Below are 21,471 nucleotides of genomic sequence, written 5' to 3'. Positions count from 1 at the left end.
GTTATAAATGTTTTCCAATTGGGAACGGCCTCTCTAAACATAATTTAATTAATAATAAAATAAACTTCAAATCCAATGTGAAATCATATCTATTTCACAATGTGTGTGTGTGTGTGTGTGTGTGTGTGTGTGTGTGTAAAAGAGGGAGGGGGAGAGAGAGAGAGAGAGAGAGAGAGAGAGAAACTGAACACAGTATTGCTTTATGCATTAAAAAATGCAAGAAATTGTGTAAATGGCCAGTATGTTGTCATCTGTATTTTACACTAGAAGATGTAGCTATAATTGTTATATCAAGTCATTCCACAACATAGTGAGAGGCTGCTTTTACAGCCAACAGAACATGCAAAAATTAACTAACCAACCTTCATGTCCTTTGCTTTTATAATACTGCTTATTTATTTAGCATATGTCTTATAGAATTATAGTTTACTAGTACATAAATTAGATTGATTAAATTAGATTGATACAAGATGTGATAATATGAAACTGAAACACATATAAAACCTGCTGTCTGGTTTCCGTTCAAGCTGTAGATAAGCTTTTACTCCCTGTATTTTATCCCTGCCACCTTCAGAATTTTTAACGCTGTATTCCAGTCAACATTGCCGAAAGCAGAGGGGTGACCTGTGGATTTCTCTTTATGTAAACAACCAGTATCTTGAAACTTCTGGCGCTATTATTGAATGATTTGAGTTGTAGGAGGTGCAGTGTCGCAATGTCAACAAAAATTGTCCCTCTCTATTGTAGCTAAAATGTACCTGTTGAAATGAGGAGTGCAAAATGCCTTAAGTTGCTGTGTTACTGCCATCTTGACTTGACACACATTGGGCAGTGAACCAGCAAGCATTCTAGCAGCACTAGAGAGATCCCCTACCAGAAAACACTTTTACTGGCATCTTACAACTGGTGCTAAGGTGAACTTATAGTTTCGATGAGTAACTTAAAATTCACTCAGAGTTTCTATATTCATTCATATATAAATGAAATGGTGGAATTGGATGAATCTTCTTGAAGCACCCTGTATTTTTGATGCTAGGTTTTCAGGTTCAGATTTCCATGCACTGTAATAAGCAGACAAGTCTTCTGCTGAGTTCATTTAGCAACTAAAAATTGTTTGTGATTGCAGATATTTTGGGTGTATATGGCTGTATGTTCTGTCAGCTTGGTGATGAACACACCTAATTGAAGGCAGTGTAGAGAGCTAGTCAGTTGTTTGTATGTGAGTTGCATTTCAGTATAAATATTGCTAGTGATGGGGTGGAAGTAAATATATTTAAGTGGAACATGCGCAGTTATCGTGTAGACAGTGGCGGCTCGTTCTACCAGAGCATTCGTCACTGTCAGAGGTGTCAAGGGCAATGTTGTTGCAATTTCACAAGTCTTGTACACAATCACAGTTCAGTTATGTCTGTCTGATTCAATATGGCATATATATTTGAGAATTGTGGAGCAAGCCAGCTTGAAAGCTTAGAATTAGTTTGTCATTTTGGATCTATGTGATACATGATCTTATATGTATTATGTGAAATTAATTGTGAACCTCAGCAAGGATCAGAGTTGTTTCTGCAATAATCATAAGAGGGGCTAATATATCTTGCAACTATACTAGACGTAGTGATTTTTCTTTTCCATCGTTGACCCACATGTTCCATGGCTACTTTAGAGCAACTATTGCAAGGTCTCATAGAACAGCAAACGCTTCTCACAAGTGCAATTTGTGATTTCGTCGCGGCATCAAATGCGGGGCGTCTCTCGTCGTCTCTACCTGCTTTTCCTCCTTACGACGAGACGCGGAAGACTGGTCTGATTATGAAAAATGTCTTCGACAGCATTTCATGTCGCGGATGAACAAACATGTAAGTCTCTGTTCCTTTCGTGGATTTCATGTCAAATGTATCGGTTGTTGTCGCAATTGGCTCCTTTGAAAGATCCTGCGTCTTTGTTCTTTGCTGAAATGTGCTCACTTCTGTCTGTCTATTTTCAAAAGCAAACGCATGTGGTAGTCTCTCGTGTTGCCTTTTATCGTTGTCAAAAAAAACTGAGTCAATCCTATCGTGCTTGGGCTGCTGAACTTCACTGCCTCAGTAGAAAGTGTCAATTTGTTACTGAAGTTCACAAAGAATCCTGCGCTGATTCCATGGTACGGGATGTTATTATCCGATCGGTGCCCGACAAAGAAGTTAGGCAACGTGCTCTTCAGTTGGCAAATCCAACTCTAGATGAAATCCTATCCATCGCTCAGTCTTTTGAAATTTCTCGCACTGCTGGAGTGCAAATAGAGGCATGGGGCGACATCGGGGAAATACAACCTCTGTGCGATGTTGACGAAGCGTGTCCCCGCCGGCCGACGTGGCCACAGTACGCTCCCAAGCGCAGCCTCGGCCTAACCGTAAACAAACCTCTAAGAAACTGCAGCAAAACCCACGGCAGCTTCCTTCATGTCCGCGGTGTTTTACAAAACATTCACGAGAAGATTGTCCACAACGTTGGACCGTGTGTCACAAATGCAAAAAAAAGGGTCATGTGTCATCCGTTTGCAAATCCAACCGCATACATGATGTTCATGAACATGACCCTGATTCTGATTCTGTGTTGTCTGTCAATTGTACTTCTTCCCTTTCAGGGAAATTATTCCTCACAGTCCAAATACTTGGTCGAGATGTTCGCATGCAGGTAGATACTGGTTCTGCTGCCACTATCATCAATTCTCAGAGGAGGTATCTTCAGTTGGGTTCTCCAATCCTGTCACCTGTCATTAGGCAATTACAGACTTACAATAAACAGAAGATTTCTGTCTTGTGACAATTTGATGCTGAGGTATCTTACAAATCTGTTATTCGCACTGTTCCCATATTTGTGGTCGACCATAGTAACGCGGAGAATCTTTTTGGTTTTGATGCCTTTCAGGTTTTTTGTTCTCCATAGACGACTCTGTCAATATCGTCTCTGATGCTATTCCTTGTCGATGACATTTTCGTCCCTTTTTTCTCCTGGGTTAGGTTGTGCAAATGACTTTGAAGCTCATATCACACTCAAACCCACAGCTCGGCCTAAGTTTTTTTAGGCTCGTCCCATGCCTGTGGCCCTTCGTGATCAGGTCAAATGGGAGCTGAATCGTCTCACTGCTTCAGGGGTCTTGCTTCCTGTCACTTCCAGTGAGTGGTCTTCTTCTGCCGTTGTCGTTGCTAAGCCAAATGGTGATATTTGTCTCTGCGGCAATTTCAAAGCCACTGTAAATGCTCAGTGCCTTATCGACACTTACCCTATGCCTCGACCTGAAGAATTGTTCACTAAACTTGCTGGAGGCCAGTATTTTTCTAAACTTGACCTGTCAGAAGCTTATCATCAACTTCCACTCGACGCTGCTTCCCGGCAGTTTCTGGTCCTTAACACGCCTTTCGGCCTCTATCAATACCAACGATTGCCATTCGGGGTTTCCAGCGCCCCTGCTCTCTTTCAGTGATTCTTGGAACAATTATTGCTCACTGTCCCTGGGTGTATAAATTACCAGGACGACATTGTTGTCACTGGGTCCACCACTGACGAACATCTTCAAAATCTCCACACACTTTTTCATGTCTTACAGACTTCCGGTCTTAAGTGTAATCTTCAGAAATCAAAATTTTTTCAGGCATCTATCACGTACTTGGGGTTTCAACTCTCTCGGGATGGTATTTGTCCACTTCAGCAAACTGTCGCTGCGATCGATGCCCTTCCTCGCCCTACATCTGTTAAGGAACTGCAGGCCTTCTTGGGGAAAATAGCATACTATCACAAGTTTTTACCGTCTGCTACTTCGGTGGCTCAGCCGTTGTCGCCTGTTGCATGAAAACGTGCCTTTTCACTGGTCCGCGTCATGCAATGCGGCTTTCCAGAAATTGAAGACTATGCCGAAACTGGCCCCTTGCCTGGCTACTTATCGACCTGGCCAACATCTTGTTCTTGCAATGGACGCCTCTCAATACGGGATCGGTGCAGTCCTTGTGCACCGTTTTTCTGACGGTTCTGAACAACCCATTGCTTATGCCTCCAAAAGGCTCACGGATGCCCAACAAAAGTATTCTCAAATTGAAAAAGAAGCTTTGGCCATTATTTATGCTCTTCATAAGTTTGGTGTTTTTCATCTATGGATCCAAATTTCATCTTGTTACGGATCACAAACCTCTTGTTTCCTTGTTTCATCCATCAACGTCACTTCCCGACAAGGCTGCACACAGCCTCCAGTGTTGGGCTCTTTACTTGTCTCGTTTCAATTATGAGATTCATTTCTGGCCGACGGCCCAACATGCGAATGCTGATGCACTGTCTCGCCTTCCCATGGGTCCTGATCTGGCATTCGATAGGGACGAACTTTTGTGTTTCCACCTGGATGTTGCCGAGCAGCGGGTTGTGGACGGGTTCCCCATCACCGGGGACCGGCTGGTGGCTGCTACGGGTTCTGACCCTACCCTCTCCCGGGTTTTACACTGTATTCAGAAGGGTTGGCCAGATCGTCCGTCCGTTAAGACTTCTGTTCCATTGCGAAACTACTACGCTTGGAGTTACTGCCTCACAGCTAGGGATGGTGTTATCCTCCTTTCCACCGACAATGCTTCGCCGCGTGTTGTGGTACCTGCATCTTTGCGTGCTTCAGTCTTGCGCCTCCTTCACCAAGGGCACTGGGGTGTCTCTCGCACAAAATCTCTGGCGCGCCGTCATGTGTACTGGCCCGGCATTGCCTCTGAAATTGCACTCATGGTCGCTGCCTGCGGCCCTTGTGCGTCACAGACCGCTGCTCCGAAGTCATCTTTGTCACCATGGCCTTCGCCTGAGAAGCCCTGGGAGCGTATTCATGCTGACTTCGCGGGACCTTTTTAAGGTACTTATTGGCTTCTCTTTATTGACGCCTACTCTAACTTTCCTTTCATTGTCCGTTGCGCGTCGCCTACCACTGCGGCAACAACCAATGCTCTAGCTTGCATTTTCTCTTTGGAAGGCCTTCCCTCTACTCTTGTTACTGATAATGGTCCGCAGTTTGTATCTTCCGATTTTGCGGAGATTTGTGCCCGTCACGGCGTCATGCATGTCACGGCCCCTCCGTTCCATCCACAGTCAAACAGTGAGGCTGAACGACTGGTCCGCACATTTAAGGGTCAGATGAGGAAACTCCTGACTTCTTCAGCTGCTGATGATGCACTTCTCCAATTTCTGGCTTCTTACTGTTTCACCCCCATGGGCGACCACAGCCCGGCTGAGCTCTTACATGGCCGACAGCCCCACACGCTACTTCATCTTCTGCGGCCTTCCACCTCACGGCCGTGGGTGCCTTCGCTTGGCTGGTTCACCACCGACAACCTTGTATGGGTACGGGGATATGGCAGGCGGCCAAAATGGAGTCCTGGCCGCATCTTACGACACCGTGGTCGACACCTGTATGAAATCCAGACGGACACGGGTGTTGCAGTGTGTCATTTGGACCAGCTCCGCCCTCGTGTGCTGGCAACGCCTGTTCCGGATGCCGCTACACCGCATTCGGCTCTACCTGACGGTCGGGATACTGGAGTCTCTCATTACTCACAAAGCAGTCCTCTCACCATCATATCGGTGCCAGCACAAGAACTGACACCAGCAGGAGACGTGCCCATGCAGGAACCAGATAACCATCATCTGTCGGAGCAACTCTACTCGCCTCCTTCTCCTACGGACATGGACCCCATCACCCATGTCTCCTGTTATAACAACCGGACATGCCGCAATGGGCAGATTGGTGCACGGGGCCCCAGCAGATTCGACCCCCATGTCTCCTGTCATCTCGACCCGTTATCATCGGGAACACTTCCGTCTGTACGGGAAGCCTCCTCCTCGAGACTTTACGGCCAGTGAAACAACACCTATGGACGTTAGCAATCTACAGGCCACCTCCATCAAGACCTGTGCAAAAAATTCAAAAGGGGGGAAAAGTGTTGTGACTCACCGATCTTTCAAAGTGCCGCTGTGCAGTTATGCGCATCCTCTACATGCGGCGCTGTCTGCCAACCATGCAGTAGCAGCGCCACCTAAGCAGCCAGCCAGCCAGCTGCCGCTAGACTTGGACTCAGTTATGATTTGACTGTGTACATACGTCTTACTCTGTTTACTTGATCGGTGACTTTCATGTGTTGCGTCTTCCTTGAAATATATTTGTTCAACCTGAAGTTATTACAGTATCCAACATAGCTTCATAAGCTGCAAAACACTAGAAATTTACAATATTGAGTGAGGGTGTTACATCCCCAGTACTTTCTTTGACCGTATTGCGATTTTATGCTTGCCAGTGAATAATTTACTGATCCTCTTGCAGGCACTGGAGAAGTTGATACTATGGACATTGCTGAAGTGGTTTGATCTTAAAGGGTGAAAGTGATACTCATAAATATTGTTGCCACTGGTCTTAAATGCTCTTAATTACTTTATTTATTACAAACAATCAATTGTATTGGCATTAATATATTCACAATAATTCTCTGATTGGTATGAATACCATTTTTTTGTTTTTAAGTCAACAGTCTAGAGATACCGGCAAACAAGTGAGTAAAGGTACGAATACGTACTGATAGGCATTAGGCACACCTTCAGAGCTGGTTTTGTGTTCAGCTAGCATTTATCACCCATGGATTTACTCTTCTGATATCTTCTGGTATAAACAACAGTTAATTCAATTCACAGCAGCATTTCCTGGATTGTAAACTGTAAATTCAATATGGGAGTTATTTTTAAGCATATTTATAGCTAATTCTCTTCCGTGCCATACATTTAAGCAAGTAGGTTATCATAAATTCTGTCCCTAGTTACATTTCCTAGTTACGTCCAATTTTATGCTATGAAATGCTTCTTCTAATGAAGAATGAACATTGCAGATAACATTGTTTCACAAATTATCTAGAAAATGTTAGCTGCTGAGGTAAAGTAAATTATCTCCACTGACAGTGCTTTTGTAGGGTGTTACTGAAAATATGCAACATAACAAAAACAGTTCATTGCAGTTGTGACTTGAAGTTGTGCATGAGGTATGTGAGCATTATGATTAATCCAGTAAACATATACAATGCTGACTGGTCACTAATAATAGATCTTAGGTGTTTCATAGGAATGTTGTGTTGAATTCAGTCTCTTTATTACCTGTTTCAGATGTAGCCCATCATCAGATAATCTGTTAAAAAATATTTTTATATCATGAGCACAAAAATGCTATTTACAGAATACATACCAGTGTACATAATAAAGAAAGTTGCATAAGCACTGACACATAGTGCACAAGATTTCACAGAGAAAAACAGTCAAGTGCAATGGTTGAACATGAAAACTAAAGTTAACAAACCATGCTAACCAGATCGAAGTAAACTAAAAGCCCACCACTTGGCGTGCCAAATTAGTTCATCGAATGATATCAAATACAAAATAAATAAATAAAAATTACAGAAAGTAACAAAAAGGCTACAGTTAGTGATGATGTTTGACAGTGAATAGCAGCAACATTAACAGCATTAACGTGAAGAACCCATGTAGTACATTAAAATACATATGCATGAAATGGAGATAATAAATAATAACAGTAGCATTTACAAAGCACATGATTCAAACTAAATTCAGAGATACAAGATATGGAGGGAAGAGGATATTTTAAAAAAATATTATTTTTACATAAGTACAAGAATTCAAATTTGAAGTCATATAATAAAACCACAGGAATAAATCATAAAATCAGGAGTAAAAAAGCTGCCAAATGCTGCTACACAACAGCTTGCTGCACTCAGGACAACATAGATGCAGTCCTCACACTGATTCTGAAGAATGAAAAACCAAGATGCAACCTCTGACAATAAAGTTCAGTAAATGGTACTGTAACATTAATGTAGATGAACTGTGAACTACAGTTACCTTATTTTCCTTTGAAATAGTCACCTCCCATAACCATGCACTGCTGAGCTCTGCGATACATCTCCACCGGCCGGTTTGGCCGAGCGGTTCTAGGCGCTACAGTCTGGAACCGCGCGACCGCTATAGTCGCAGGTTCGAATCCTGCCTCAGGCATGGATGTATGTGATGTTCTTAGGTTAGTTAGGTTTAAGTAGTTCTAAGTTCTAGGGGACTGATGACCTCATAAGTTAAGTCCCATAGTGCCCAGAGCCATTTGAACCATTTTTGATGCATGTCCTGGAAACTTTGCATGAAGTTTTCCATTGGGATGATGTTCAAAAGCTGCGCCACGGTTTATTAGATGTCAGGAATTTCATCAAATCTCTTTCCTTTCAAAGCGAGTTTGAGTCAAGAGAACAGGAAGAAGTCTGGAGGATTGAGATCTGGCAAGTGTGGTGGATGTTCAAGTGGCACCACCCCTTTTTTTGTCAGGACCTGTTTGATGATATTAGCTGTGTGTTGGCGGGTGTTGTCATGAACAAAAAACCAGGAACCTTGATGTGTGTACTGGGGTCGTACCCTGTATTGACGTTGCATGAAATGGGTCAGAATTTCAGTGTACCTTGCAGCGTTCAGTGTTGTTCCCCCAGGTAGAAATTCCTTGTGAATAATGCCTTGACCATTGAAAAAGGTGATGAGCATCATTTTGAAGCTTGATTTTTCGGCTCTGACCTTTTTCCGACGAGAATGCCATTCCATTCTTTGCTGTTTCGTTTCAGGGTCATAATGAAGACACCAGGTTTCGTCCTCAGTGACAATATGGTTCAAGAAATTGGTTGTTGCATCCACCATTTTAACAAAATCCTGTGAAGCCTCTAAACCTGCCTGCTTCTGATCATCAGTCAAGTGGTATGGCACAAGACAACACACTTTCCTCTTCCCTAACTCCTGGGTAAGGGTTTGTCGTGCAGATTCACGGTTCATCTGCAGTTCACTCACTATCATGCACACAGTTAATCGACAGTCGTTAGTGATTAATGTCCTCACTTTCTCAACGTTTTCGTCACTGACGGCAGTTGCTGGTCATATGCTATGGAGATTGTCGGAAACACCTTCCCGGCCTCCTCAAAAATGGGTGAACCACTCATACATACACTTCATGGACAGTGTTTGTTCCCCATAAACATGTACCAGCATTGCATGTGTTTCTTCCGGTGTCTTGCCAAGCTTAAAACAAAACTTTAATTTGATCCTTTGCTAGTTCATTGTTCTGTTATCAGTTCTGAACTAACACAGTAAACAAGCACTTCGTCCAACAGGTCTAACACTGAACACACACGATGCTCAACTGTACTATGGTGGGGACAAGTTGTCAACACCGGCCACTGCGCAAGTGCACCATTGTGAGTCGCCAGTGATGCCCAATCGACCGTTTGTGTGCGTGTGTGTGTGTGTGTGTGTGTGTGTGTGTGTGTATCACACAATAATCAAAACTGATGAAAGTACACAGGCAAGTAGTAATCTCAATGGGACACCCTTCAATATAAAATTGGTGTGAACAAAAATTATGAGGACAACAGTTGAAAATTATGAGCAAACCACCAAATCTTTATTAAAAAACAGCAAAAAACTGTTGCAGGAGAAGCATGCTGTGCTTAGGATGGCAATACCCAGTCACAAGCTATATTTATACTTAAGACAACAAAATTCCAAGTGTTCGGCAAACTAGAAAAGCCCAGACACACATTTTTACAAATGGTCACATGACCATCGCAAAAACCAGTATGTGTTCATATAGAAATAAACCAGTGAAGCAAGCAGAAGCATGATAAATGCAAGTCATGAAGGCAGCAGTCCTAAATGAGACCATGAAAGTAACACATCATCAAAGATATTAAAAAACCAATTCCTGTTGCTTGCAATCTGCTCATTAATTACAATGCTAGGATCTGGTTTTTGGTGCACATATACTTTGAATTCCTCTAGGAATCAATATAGCGTTTCTATGAAACACCCAAGATCTGTTGTTTGTGACCAATCAGCATTGTATATGTTTATTGGAAAACAGTTTATGCGCACATTTGAATGTTATAGGCATATTACTTAGTCACTTTTGGTTGGTTTTTGTAGTTAGAGGGCTTATACTGATATTCATGAATATTTCTTTTAGATCTATAAGAATGGCTTCATGGAGTTGGCACGGTTCCATGGAAGATGAAGTGTTGGCTGATTGCGTAATGAACTACTGGAAAGTGGTTACTGAAGAGCACATAGAAGATTCAGAATTTGGAACAGACTGATGCAGATAACGTAGTTGCTATTTCTACAGTATCAAATACTACTACTAATAAGTGGTGGTATTTTGAGCAACACAGTGTCGTTTGGACCATTGAGTGAAACGTCTAGTACAGATACAGCAGGTATGGTAGATTGTATCCTGTGCTTGAAGAAACAGTTCATGAAAGTCGTGAAACTGATTCTGATACTGAGATGGTTACAAACTGCATTTATATACATGGTCGAAAGTTGGTTGTGAACCCCAATTCTTTGGGAAATGTCTTCTTCTTGGGGGGTAATCTATTACTAACAGAAGATAAGATTGCTATTCCAGCATAGGTATTGTGCTCCTGATCCATTGGTATAAATATTTACTATCCCATAAATAATGGTGGACTTAAATACATAATAATTTGAGCAGTTTTATTGATTACTGTTTCCAAACTGTATGTACTGACATGTATTTCATTGTTCTGCTGGACAGAACATTTTTACATGAACGTCACATCCAGCTGCCGGCAACTCGTGGTCCCATTGGATCACAGATGTTGTTTAAAAGTGTCGAATGTCTCTGAATTTGGAGTTAATAATTACTCTACAAAGTTATCTGTCCTGATGCATAAAGCCTGCAAGAATTCGCAGATGCTTTCCTGTGTACAGGCGTCTAGTTTTGATGAGTCATTTTCCAGTCTTTGGTGCCAGCATTAAAGGTTTAGTAAGTATGCATATGCTTCGTAGGCATAGACCTCGTATCAGAGCATGGGGCCATGAACTAGCTGGAGACTTGATTAGGTCTTATAGAAGCCAATAAATTACTGTTGTTTCTGTGGAAATTCAAAGCGCTGTTTTCTTATGTGGCTTTTGACCCATTGACTTTGAACTGATATTTTAATTTGTCTTTGTAGAGATTATCAGTGGAAGTTGCTAGGAATCAGTTTGATACTGTCTGTTGACTGTTAGCAGTATAAGTTTTCCCATTCAGTGGTCATATCTCTGTATCATTCTGAATGTAGTTTATAGCTAGAGCACATTAATCTCAATAGTCTATATACAAAATCTATCAGAGTAAAAAATACTTAACTCCTTTTGATTTCAATATGAAATAAACAAGTAAGATGTTTAAAATGTTTACTTGGCTCTCAATCCGTTAGGGAAATTTCGAATGTTGGTAATTTTTTTTTAATGTTACAAATAAGTGCTGTCAACACTGAGTATGCCATATGTTGTTCCTAGAGAAGCCATTGTGTTTACGTAAATGACCTCTGTTGCGCTTAGAGAATCTATATACTCTTCGGCTTCAGTAATTATTTGTGTTTGTAGTTAAATTTTTGCAGATAAATAAGAAATCAAGCCCAAACTTTTATTTATATTGATGTATACAAAAGAAATGTTCATAATCTAAATTTTTTGAAGCAGATTTATTATGTTGTAAATAGTCTTCACGTGTTTGCCACCGGATCACGTTGTGCAAAGTCCACAATATTTCCTCAGAGCAACTGTCCCACACCTTCAGGTGGTTCAACCTTGCTCATGGCTAGGTACGACTGACGGTATCCACACACCGATGCCCCATTTTTAGAACACGCGTGCGAAGAATGCGCAGTCGTGGAAATTGCGCATCCGCAGTGATTTGCCCTATTCAAGTTCCCCCTGTCGAAATTCGCAGAGCGGCTCTCCCACACGTGTGCTAACAAACGCAGTGTACAGCACACTTGCGGGAGAGCCGCTCTGCGATTTTCAGCAGATGGAGTTTGAATAGGGCAAATCACTGCACATGTGCAATTTCCGCAGCTGCACATTCTTCATGTGCGTGTTCTAAAATGGGGCATTGGTGTGTGGATACCATCACTAGTACCTATCCATGAGCAAGGTTGAACCACCTGAAGATGTTGGACAGTTGCTCCAAGGAAATATTGTGGAATTTGCACAATGTGAACCGGTGGCAAACACATGAAGACTATTTACAACATAACTCATGAAGACTATTTACAACACATTCACCGGGAAAACTTGAAGAGTCACAGATTTATTATGTTTACATCTCAGATTAATTCAGCTTCAAGATTTCACGTAAATGTGTGTAAACAGTGGCAATAACTTTTGCTGTGTATGGAGTCACCAAAAAGCGAGGCTCCAGGGTTCAGCACTGGAATCGCCTGAAAAAAATATGTGAAAGTGTGTGTGTACAGGCAATTAGAAAGAGACTTAATGCCATTCGTTGAAATGAAAAACAATCTTTTTGAATGCAATGATGTGTGTGAATGGTCAGATGGCATCTTTGAGAATGGAGCATAATACTGAAGAATGGAAAGTCACTGTTCTCTCTTCCTGTAGGTCGCACTGTGCATATGAAGGGCAGCTATTAAATGTAAAATTGCTTCTTCAAAAATCTTTTTGTATAAAAAATTAGCCTGTGTACATTTGCACTCATATTCGAAAAGTAGTTGGTCGATTGACTTGCAGTTTGACAGAACGTTGAATGCGAATATGACTGGTGTTTTATACACCTATTTTTAAGTATATATAATATATAAATAAATATGTAATATATAAAGTGGAAACATTGTTACCAAAAATCTGAAAAAGTTCTTGAACAAATAAATTCTAATTTTTACACCACATTAATTATAATGAACAGATGTGTGTGTGTGCAAGCACGCGTGCGCCTGTATGTGTGTGTGTGTGTGTGTGTGTGTGTGTGTGAGTGAAAGGGAAACATTGTTACTAAAAATCTCAAAACATTCTTTACAAATGTACACAAAATTTTACACAATACCCTAATGGACATTCAGACAGACAGTAGGCTGTATATTTTATTGATGCATATGATACACTGAGGTGACAGAAATCATGGGATTCCTCCTAATATCACAGTGGACGTCCTATTCCCCAGCAGAAAATTTATTTACATGGTATGCTATTTTTGTTAGGAAATTACTGTAATCACTGTCACCTTTTGCAGTTTTGATAATCTGATTTATTTTTCTTATTAATTGCTGCTTTTACTCATTTTCCCTTTTTCATTTATTTTCAGAGTGGCAATGAGTGAGTCCGTTTTGATGTACACTTTACCAAATGGCACTCATGTGTTGATTCGTAACAATTCACTGGAAGGCAAAGATATTGATAATGTTCCAGTGATGGTTGTAGAAGATGGTGAGTTTTATTAAGCTTTTTCAACAATTTATTGTCTACAACATGAAAGTGTTAACCCTCAGTTAATTACAAATTACATGAATGCTGCACTCCTTCCCTTGTCCCTAGCTTTTTGTCTAGCCTCCCAACACTTCACGCTTCTCAGAATTTTAAGAAAAGTTGAAGATCTCAACAGCAACACAAGGTCACAACCAACCTGAAATTGGAAGATTGCAACTTTATGATATGCTCCTGCCCGCCCCCTACTTTTTATGTGCTGAAGTATCAAATTGAATGATATTGCCAAAAATATCATTATCCAACTTTAAAATAACTGATTATAACTTATAATCTTATTCCCAGAGAACAAATGATGTATCCCAACTCCATATGCTTTCATTAATGTAAGGTATGAATTTATGGCACTGTAGACAATGTGGCAGTGTCACTACCTGTATGTATTGTTAACGGAAATTAATGTTTTTCATTGTTTTAATTTGCAGCAGATCTACAGTAATCAGAAAAGCTAAATACAATCACATGATTACAATTTTGAAATACATACTACACATATATAAAGGTAGTATGTGTTTTGTCAACATTTTGTTCATGGGCATGTTGTTATTGATGAAGAATGTTAAAATTGGGAATGGGGCTAGACTAGTTATTTTAACATGTAAACAGCACAAAACCAGAGAACTTGGTATCTGCATCAAGGTTTTGGAAGATAAACTTAAATAATCATGTTTAACAAACCCTAAAAATGAAATCATAGCATTAACAGTTTCTCGAATTTTAGGAATAAACATGGTCCATTTTTATCAAAATGAATTGTGGTTCAGATCTGCATATACTACTCGCAGCACCTCAATTGTTTTTGTTAATGGTATTTGTTTTTGAATTGGAAAAAACTTTAACTCTGCTAATCCATGGGAGCCTATTTTTTGTATTGCATGTTAGAAGTTTATCAAAATTCAGAAACAAGAACACAAATACAATAAGACAAAGCAGTTTGTATACCAAACAGTGTTTTCAGGCAATACATAGGGAACAACTTACTACCACAATGTGATGTATTTGAAAACACAACAGTTTATGTGATCGGAGTAATTTGAAATTAACTGGGGGTTAGCACTTCCTTGCACTGAACCATTCAGTTGTTGGAACTGTAACATTTATTTATAACATATTTTTTTAAAAATATCATAAGTGTGCAAATTTTAATAAAATTGGCTCATTTTAGTTATTTGTGGCACAGGAGTAGCTACAGATGAAGGTGAAAACAGTGTTATATTACCAAACATGCATATAGTCAACACTGTAACAGTAGAAGCACCATTAGAGCCTGTACAGTTGGTTGAAACTCAACTTCCAGAAGAAAGCAGACAACAGGACTCCCTCCTGTCAGAGGTATGTACTTTTTAAAGTGTGTTTTAAATGTTCATGTTGTGTATAAAGTTAAGCACATTCCCAACACCACACTGTGTATTAGCAATAAGCTGATGTGTAATTCAATATAGCATTCTGTATGAACAACATTTAGATATAAACCTGGTCTTTTTTCTCTTCAAATGTCTTGGCCAAATGAAAGTACTAAAACAATATGTTATTTTTCTATTCAGTTTTCTGGAGGAGGGGAGTATTTTCGGCAATAAAAATGACTGTTCTTCATTCCCTCACAAAAAAGAGTGGTTAACCAACAGCGGGTTGCATGTGTACTGCTGAACCTCTCTGCCATTGTTATCAACCTATTATTTTTCAAGAAACTTGTGTTCAACAGCAAAATATTTATAGGAGAAGGCATTATATCACAAACATATTCCAGTTGACATGTGAGTTCTTGCCATCACTGCAGTGCCCCCTTCCATCTCTGCATTCTGTACGCAACCTCTTGTTCTGCAGGTTGTAGTTGTGGACCCATGTTTCATCATAGATGGCAGTTAATTAGAAAAATACCTTGCCTTCCGCAGAAGTTTCAGTAGCTGTTGATATGTCTTTCTGGATATTTTTCTGTACATAATGCATGAAACACATCAGATTTTGTTGCATCTAAGGTGTGAATCAGTACCATGCATGTGTCAAGCTGTGGATCTCCGTTATTGTTTAGTTCCAGTATTTTTTAAGCGCAGCCATTTTCTGGCTCATTGCAGGCTTAATGCTACACATTTGTAAATAATGTAGCAAAATTAAACCAACATACCAACTAAAGGGCTGAGAGTTGTCACTTTCAAAGGGTTTCTGTCATAATTGCAATTACTCACCTATTGGATGGCTACACAGTCACATTTCATACTTACACTCCCGTCTAAATAGCAGGAAGTGCTCAGTCATACTGCATGAGAGATTTCACTCTGATGATTATTATTAGCTACAACAGTACAACTGTGTTGTGACATAGTACCACAGCAAAAATGCAGCACAAGACAGTGCAAATCCTGCTAAGGCTGATACTGTGCAGGACACAGATGTAAATACTATGAATGGAAATGAGGTCTCAAAAACAGTCAGCTGACATCTCCTTCTGCAACACCTGCGACAAAGTATGATATTAATGACTTTTTTTCTCCTACAATGTCTTTTACACTATCATGACTTGTTTTTGATGAGTAATGTCCCTAAACTGTTTATTGAGACTGGTCAAAATCTCAGTTGGTTGCAGAATTATGACTGTCGTTACCTCTCCTATATGTGGCATTTGAGTAATGTATGTATTCTAACCTACATACCATTCTTCGTTAGTTTGACACTCAAAAATGCTGGTTCCTATTTGAATGTTACATGTGTAATTTAAAGAGCAATAGTAATTCATTTCTTAACTCAGCCCACAGAACTTGAAGGACTGGATGACTTCGCAGAAGTTGTGACCTGGTACAAGTGCCGAAAATGTTCTTTTGTTGCTGCGCAGTTACCAAGTTTGGTGGAGCACCTAAAATCACACAATATAGATGTGAGTAAAATATTTATTGATGTGAATATAGATTATGTAGCTATCTTTAATAATATCTGAAAATGCTTGTACACAATGCTGTGAATGATTTCAGTTTCTTATCAACAGATGGAAACAAGTGCTTCCTTTCATGTTAATTAAGAAAGCACCGCCTTCTAATACATGGATTCAGCATATGTTTCTGGCTGTCATAATTTGGAAAGATAAGTGTACATAGCCAACATGACACTTTTCTAATTTGTAATGCACTGTTTGTTTGTGTAAGATAAGTGTATACAATCTACAGGCCAGATGCTGCCTATGGCAAAACATCAATCCTTTATATCGGCTGTGTTAGAATGACAGCAGCCTGTCACATTTATTTCAGGTACTTAATTTATTCCAAATATTTGTGAGCAGTGATGATTAAATCCCTATCTAGCCATACTAATGTTAGAATTCCATGGTTTCCTAAGTCAGCTATGGTGGATGCTGAAGTGGTTCTTTTTGGAAAAGATGCCAATTTTCTTCCCCATCTGTGTCATATCCAAACAATAAGAAGTCCCATCTGCTTTTCACTTAGAAATCTGTCTCATTGTGTTGATCTTGATTTAGGAAGAACTGTGAAATTCACTTGTACAACACTAGAAGTAAAAATAATTTCCATTAAGACTATGCATCACTGTAATGTCTACAGGCTGCCTGTAGACATCATACAGAAAACTGGATATCTCCAGTTATTCAGAGACAAAGTAAAAGAGAGTGTCTCATTAGCTTTGCTTTCTAAAATTCATTAGAATATCTGGAAACGGAGGAGTGTATGTGCCCCTTGGTATCTTGCATCAGAGATCAGGTACCTGTCATCTCACCATAATTGCTACCCAACATCTAACTGCTGTGCCCATCCATAAAACAATAACACTTACAGACTCCTCTGTCGCTATTGTCTTCCTGTGGAACAAGCTACCCTGCGACAATTGTTGTTCCCACTTTTCACCAGTGAATACAACTTGGTTAATTTCTGCTACAGCTATTACTGTTTCTACTGCTATTTGTGAGTCTAGGGACCGATGACCTCAGCTGTTTGGTCCCTTAGGAATTCACACACATTTTTGTTTCTACTGCTTATGTCATATTTGTTTCAATTGTTTGATCCCATATTCACTGCAAGACCTCTTAAAATGTGTTTTTTAATGTATGAAATGCAAAATATGTAGTGAGAAGGCAGTTAAAATTGTTATTCCTAACGAGAACTTGATCATTAACAATCCATACACTTAAATTCATCCTATGATTCGATTAGAACAAAGATGTAAAGTCCAAAGGAAGGAACTCACACCTATTTATAATTAATTAGGAATGTCAATACAAAATTATGCAATAAGATAAAGCAAATGTAAAATTAGACAGGTATTCTAGTTGCCTAAAATTGTCTGACGTGCTGAGGTCAAGGTTGGGGTTGCAGATTTACCACTGGGACAAACCCTATTTGTGGTGAATACCGGTGGGGTGAGGTGCAGGGAGAAAGAGAGAACCTCCTGTGAAGAGCCACAAAGGTTTTAACAATGTCCTTGTTTGCATAAGAATTGTGTAGAAATTTAGAAATTCCACCATTGGAGAGAGGGGGGGGGGGGGGGGGAGTGGGAGAGAGAGTGTAGTTGGGAAGGGGTGGGACTGTCAGTCCAGCAGAACTGAAAGACACAGGGCAGGCAGGCCTACGTGTAACTACATTACAGTACAGAACTGCTCCCGTAACGTGTGATGCCACATTTGTTCTTTCAGCAGTGTGTGCTCTATAATGGCATCCATTACAATGTTGTGTGAATGGGTTACGCTGTCACCGAAGAATTTGGCCACTGCTCCAACTCAAACTTTTCTAACCCACCTAGCATAATGCATGAGAAAATATATTATAGTAAGAGGAAATGGAACTGACTGACTTGTGGACTATAGCTTGATATTACAGAGATAAGAAAGGCACACTATGTAAGGGTGTTTTGTTTCAGGAAGGGTTTAAAAGGGCATGAGCACTCATTCGACTCACAGCAGTTGGTCAAAAACCGAAACATTGCACACTTACTTAGGATTCATGTTTTACACTTGGAACTAAAACTAGGAATCCAAGAAAACAAATATGTTGATGTTTTTTAGAGGTTATGTATTGTGGTAGGTGACAGAGTAGTTCTCTTTGCCCTGGAATAATGATATTTCCAGTTTGGTAAGTAGCTTTTCCATAGTTCAAGGGCAGAATTTGTGGGTACTGAGGTGAGACAAGAAACAGCTGCAGCTGGAGTGCTGTGTGTCACCAGAGCCCGTATTTGGTTGTTATCACGTTCCAGTGAAAGACAACAAGTGCTGACTGGTGCTGTTCTGTAATGCCCTTGTCCTCTATCCATGTATGCTAAAGAGTTCCCAATGCATTACATGTATTTAAATGCAAAGGCTGACATGTTGCCAGCTGTAAAGTGAAGTTTAGTGACACAGTAGTTGTGTCGTGATGTTGCTGTCAACATGGTGCAATGCTAACGATCCCAGAACAAACAGCAGACCATCGGGGCAATGGATGGATCTCATGGGCAGGCAGCAAACACCAGCTGTGTGAAGCTGGGTGGCAGGTGGACTGTGAGGTCAGGCAGTTAGAGCATCATGTCACTGTGCGCACCTGTTATTGGCTTGCGGGCAGATGGCATAGGCAGCAACTGAATGTGCCTGCCCATTGGTATGGTGACTAACAGTGATTGGAGCAGGCACCAGCATGTGATGCAGGACTTTGGCTACCGACCCCATCTAACTTTCGACTCTAGTTCATGGCAAAGCTTGCCATGAAAATTACGTTCTCCAGGCATCCAAAGGGAGTGTTCTTCAAAATAAAAGAGGGATTTAAAATCAGATTTCTGTATTCTGACTTCATGGGATACAGAATATGTTCCCAGAGCAAAATGATAGAACCACAAGCCAGTAAAGTTGGTGATCATAAGATGTAATTTTGTGTCTGACCAAAGTCTCAAAGCAATCAGGAGAGAGAGGAGAGGCCAAAACCAGAGAGAGTGTTCTTACTTGATCCAATGCTCTGGCAAGCCATGCAGCCAACATGTGACCTCTTTCTAACGCTCATCATTAGTCATTCAAGCACAAGGAGCAAACAGCTTTTGCATAGATAATGATTCTACTTGACAAGTAGGCCAAAATAGTGGGTACTTGAATACTGGAGGGAAAAATTTAAGTAGAAAATAATTTTGAATTAGCAATAAAAATTCATACCTCCAATTGGTCAGTTGACTTCCACAGAGGAATGCCTGATTTTATGTAAGAATTAGTCAAGTTAAATTAAAACTTAATACAAAGTAATAGAAAAAACAGCATCTGAGTAATGTAAGAGGAACAATGTTTCTTTCTATAATTGACTGCTTTTATCCTAAAATATCTGTACTTCTATAAAGTAATCTACAAGAAATTCATATAATTGTCTTCATGAGTGGATTAGATCTAGTCATAATTTGTTGATAGTATGTTTTACAGAAGTTCCTAGCAGTGACTGCTCTTGCCTGTTAACTTGACTCATTCCATATCCCTGAAAGTCCTCCTTCACAATGGAATTTGTGGATGAACAAAACACATTTTAGGACTACTCTGTTTATTATGTTTCAGACAAAACGCAAATCCAGTTCAGCCCAACATTCATTAAAGGGTGAAAATTCTGAAGAATTGGCTTCTACAGCAGAAATACCTAAGGATCATTCTACTAATAGTGGAAATGGTATGATATTGGTTTAAAGGAAAGTTTGCATAGTCATTTATACTAATAATAAAACTGTAAAACCATCATGTCTGTCTGAACATACTAATCTCCAAAACTGCTAGATGAATTTTCATGGGTTTTTCACAGGTAATTTGAGCCTAGTTTGGGGAAACATACAAACTCTATTTCAACAAACTTAAGATCAGGGAAAAAATCATGATTTAAAGTTTTATATTAAAATGTCATGTCTGTCTGTTTGTATACGTTAATCTCCAAAACTATTACACGAATTTTCATGGGGTTTCCACCAGTAACTTGAGCATAGCTTGTGGTAACATATAGGCTTTGTTTCATCAGAATTAGAACATAGAAAAGAATGATATCAATACCAGAGAAGGAAAGTTGCTACTTACCATATAGTGGAGATGCTGAGTCGCGATAGGCACATCAAAAAGATTCACACAGTTGTAGCTTTCGGCCATAAATGCCTTTGTCAGCAGTGTCGTTTCAGCTCTCTGAGACTGCAGACGTGTGTGCAAGTTACGTTTGTGTGTGTGTGTGTGTGTGTGTGTGTGTGTGTGTGTGTGTGTGTGTGTCTACTGCTGACAAAGGCCTTTATGGCCGAAAGTTACGGTTGTGTGAATCTTTTTGTTGTGCCTATCATGACTCAGCATCTCCGCTATATGGTGAGTAGCAACTTTCCTTCTCTGGCATTGTTACATTCCATCCTGGATTTTCCACTGTAAAAGAATGATATCATTAATTTAAAGTTGTATCTCAAATTGTCTGTTCAGCTTAGTGATTCGAATGTTTAATCATCATGACATAGTGCACCAAAGAACCAGTAGATGGTGTTGTTAGTTTTTTTAACCCAATGATAGATGTATTTTCAGAATTTACAACAGTGGCAAAATTTAGTGCCACTGTCTTCATCTTTATGAGTACAAACTAATAGCAAATTTACTTCATTGTGACATAGATTTACTGATTTTGCTTTGTATGTTAGAAACTTGATGGCATTGCTTTACTTCTTTTGATAGGTTTTATTTGTATTTGACTTCTTTCCTAGGAAAGTTTTTTACCTCAGTGACAGAAGTATTTTCAGAAATTTATGTCAGTGACAGAATTAAGTCTCACAGTCTTATCATTATGAGTACAAATTAATGATATATGGATTTACTGAGTCTTTGCTAGTAAAAACGAGTTTATTAAGTTAGCTTTGTGATTTGCATGCCTACTCATTATATTTTGATTTCATTTTGTTTACAAATAAAAATGCCTAGAAAACATTTTTTTGAATACACTTGAATGGCTAAAGGACTGAGGACTGTGTGGTTTCAAGAATTCAATGAAGATCATGAGACAGTAATTGCTGTGTATTGAGAACATCAGACTGTAACTAGCCTTTTGTAAAATTCCTCTGAAAGCAGGATACACCATAACTCTGACATAGAGCATCATGCATTATCTCTCTCTTCAGAACCCATCGTTCACAGAGGCTTAAAGTTACTTCTCTCTA

General features: G+C 39.8%; 1 protein-coding gene across 1 annotated transcript in view; it reads left to right on the top strand.

The window, feature by feature from the left end:
• LOC126176387 (zinc finger protein 569-like) overlaps window positions 1-21,471 on the top strand; it is a 137,739-nt gene that overhangs the window by 62,832 nt on the left and 53,436 nt on the right. Inside the window, exons 3-6 of the mRNA XM_049923545.1 lie at window positions 13,187-13,308; window positions 14,546-14,697; window positions 16,109-16,234; window positions 19,862-19,970. Coding sequence (XP_049779502.1) covers window positions 13,194-13,308; window positions 14,546-14,697; window positions 16,109-16,234; window positions 19,862-19,970 — 502 coding nt within the window. The 5' untranslated portion in view covers window positions 13,187-13,193. The remainder of the gene's footprint in view (window positions 1-13,186; window positions 13,309-14,545; window positions 14,698-16,108; window positions 16,235-19,861; window positions 19,971-21,471) is intronic.

The sequence above is a fragment of the Schistocerca cancellata genome, chromosome 3 (genome assembly GCF_023864275.1).
Source record: "Schistocerca cancellata isolate TAMUIC-IGC-003103 chromosome 3, iqSchCanc2.1, whole genome shotgun sequence".
Taxonomy (NCBI): domain Eukaryota; kingdom Metazoa; phylum Arthropoda; class Insecta; order Orthoptera; family Acrididae; genus Schistocerca; species Schistocerca cancellata.
Note: the sequence above shows the minus strand (reverse complement) of the source record. Positions and strands in the feature narration are given on the sequence as shown.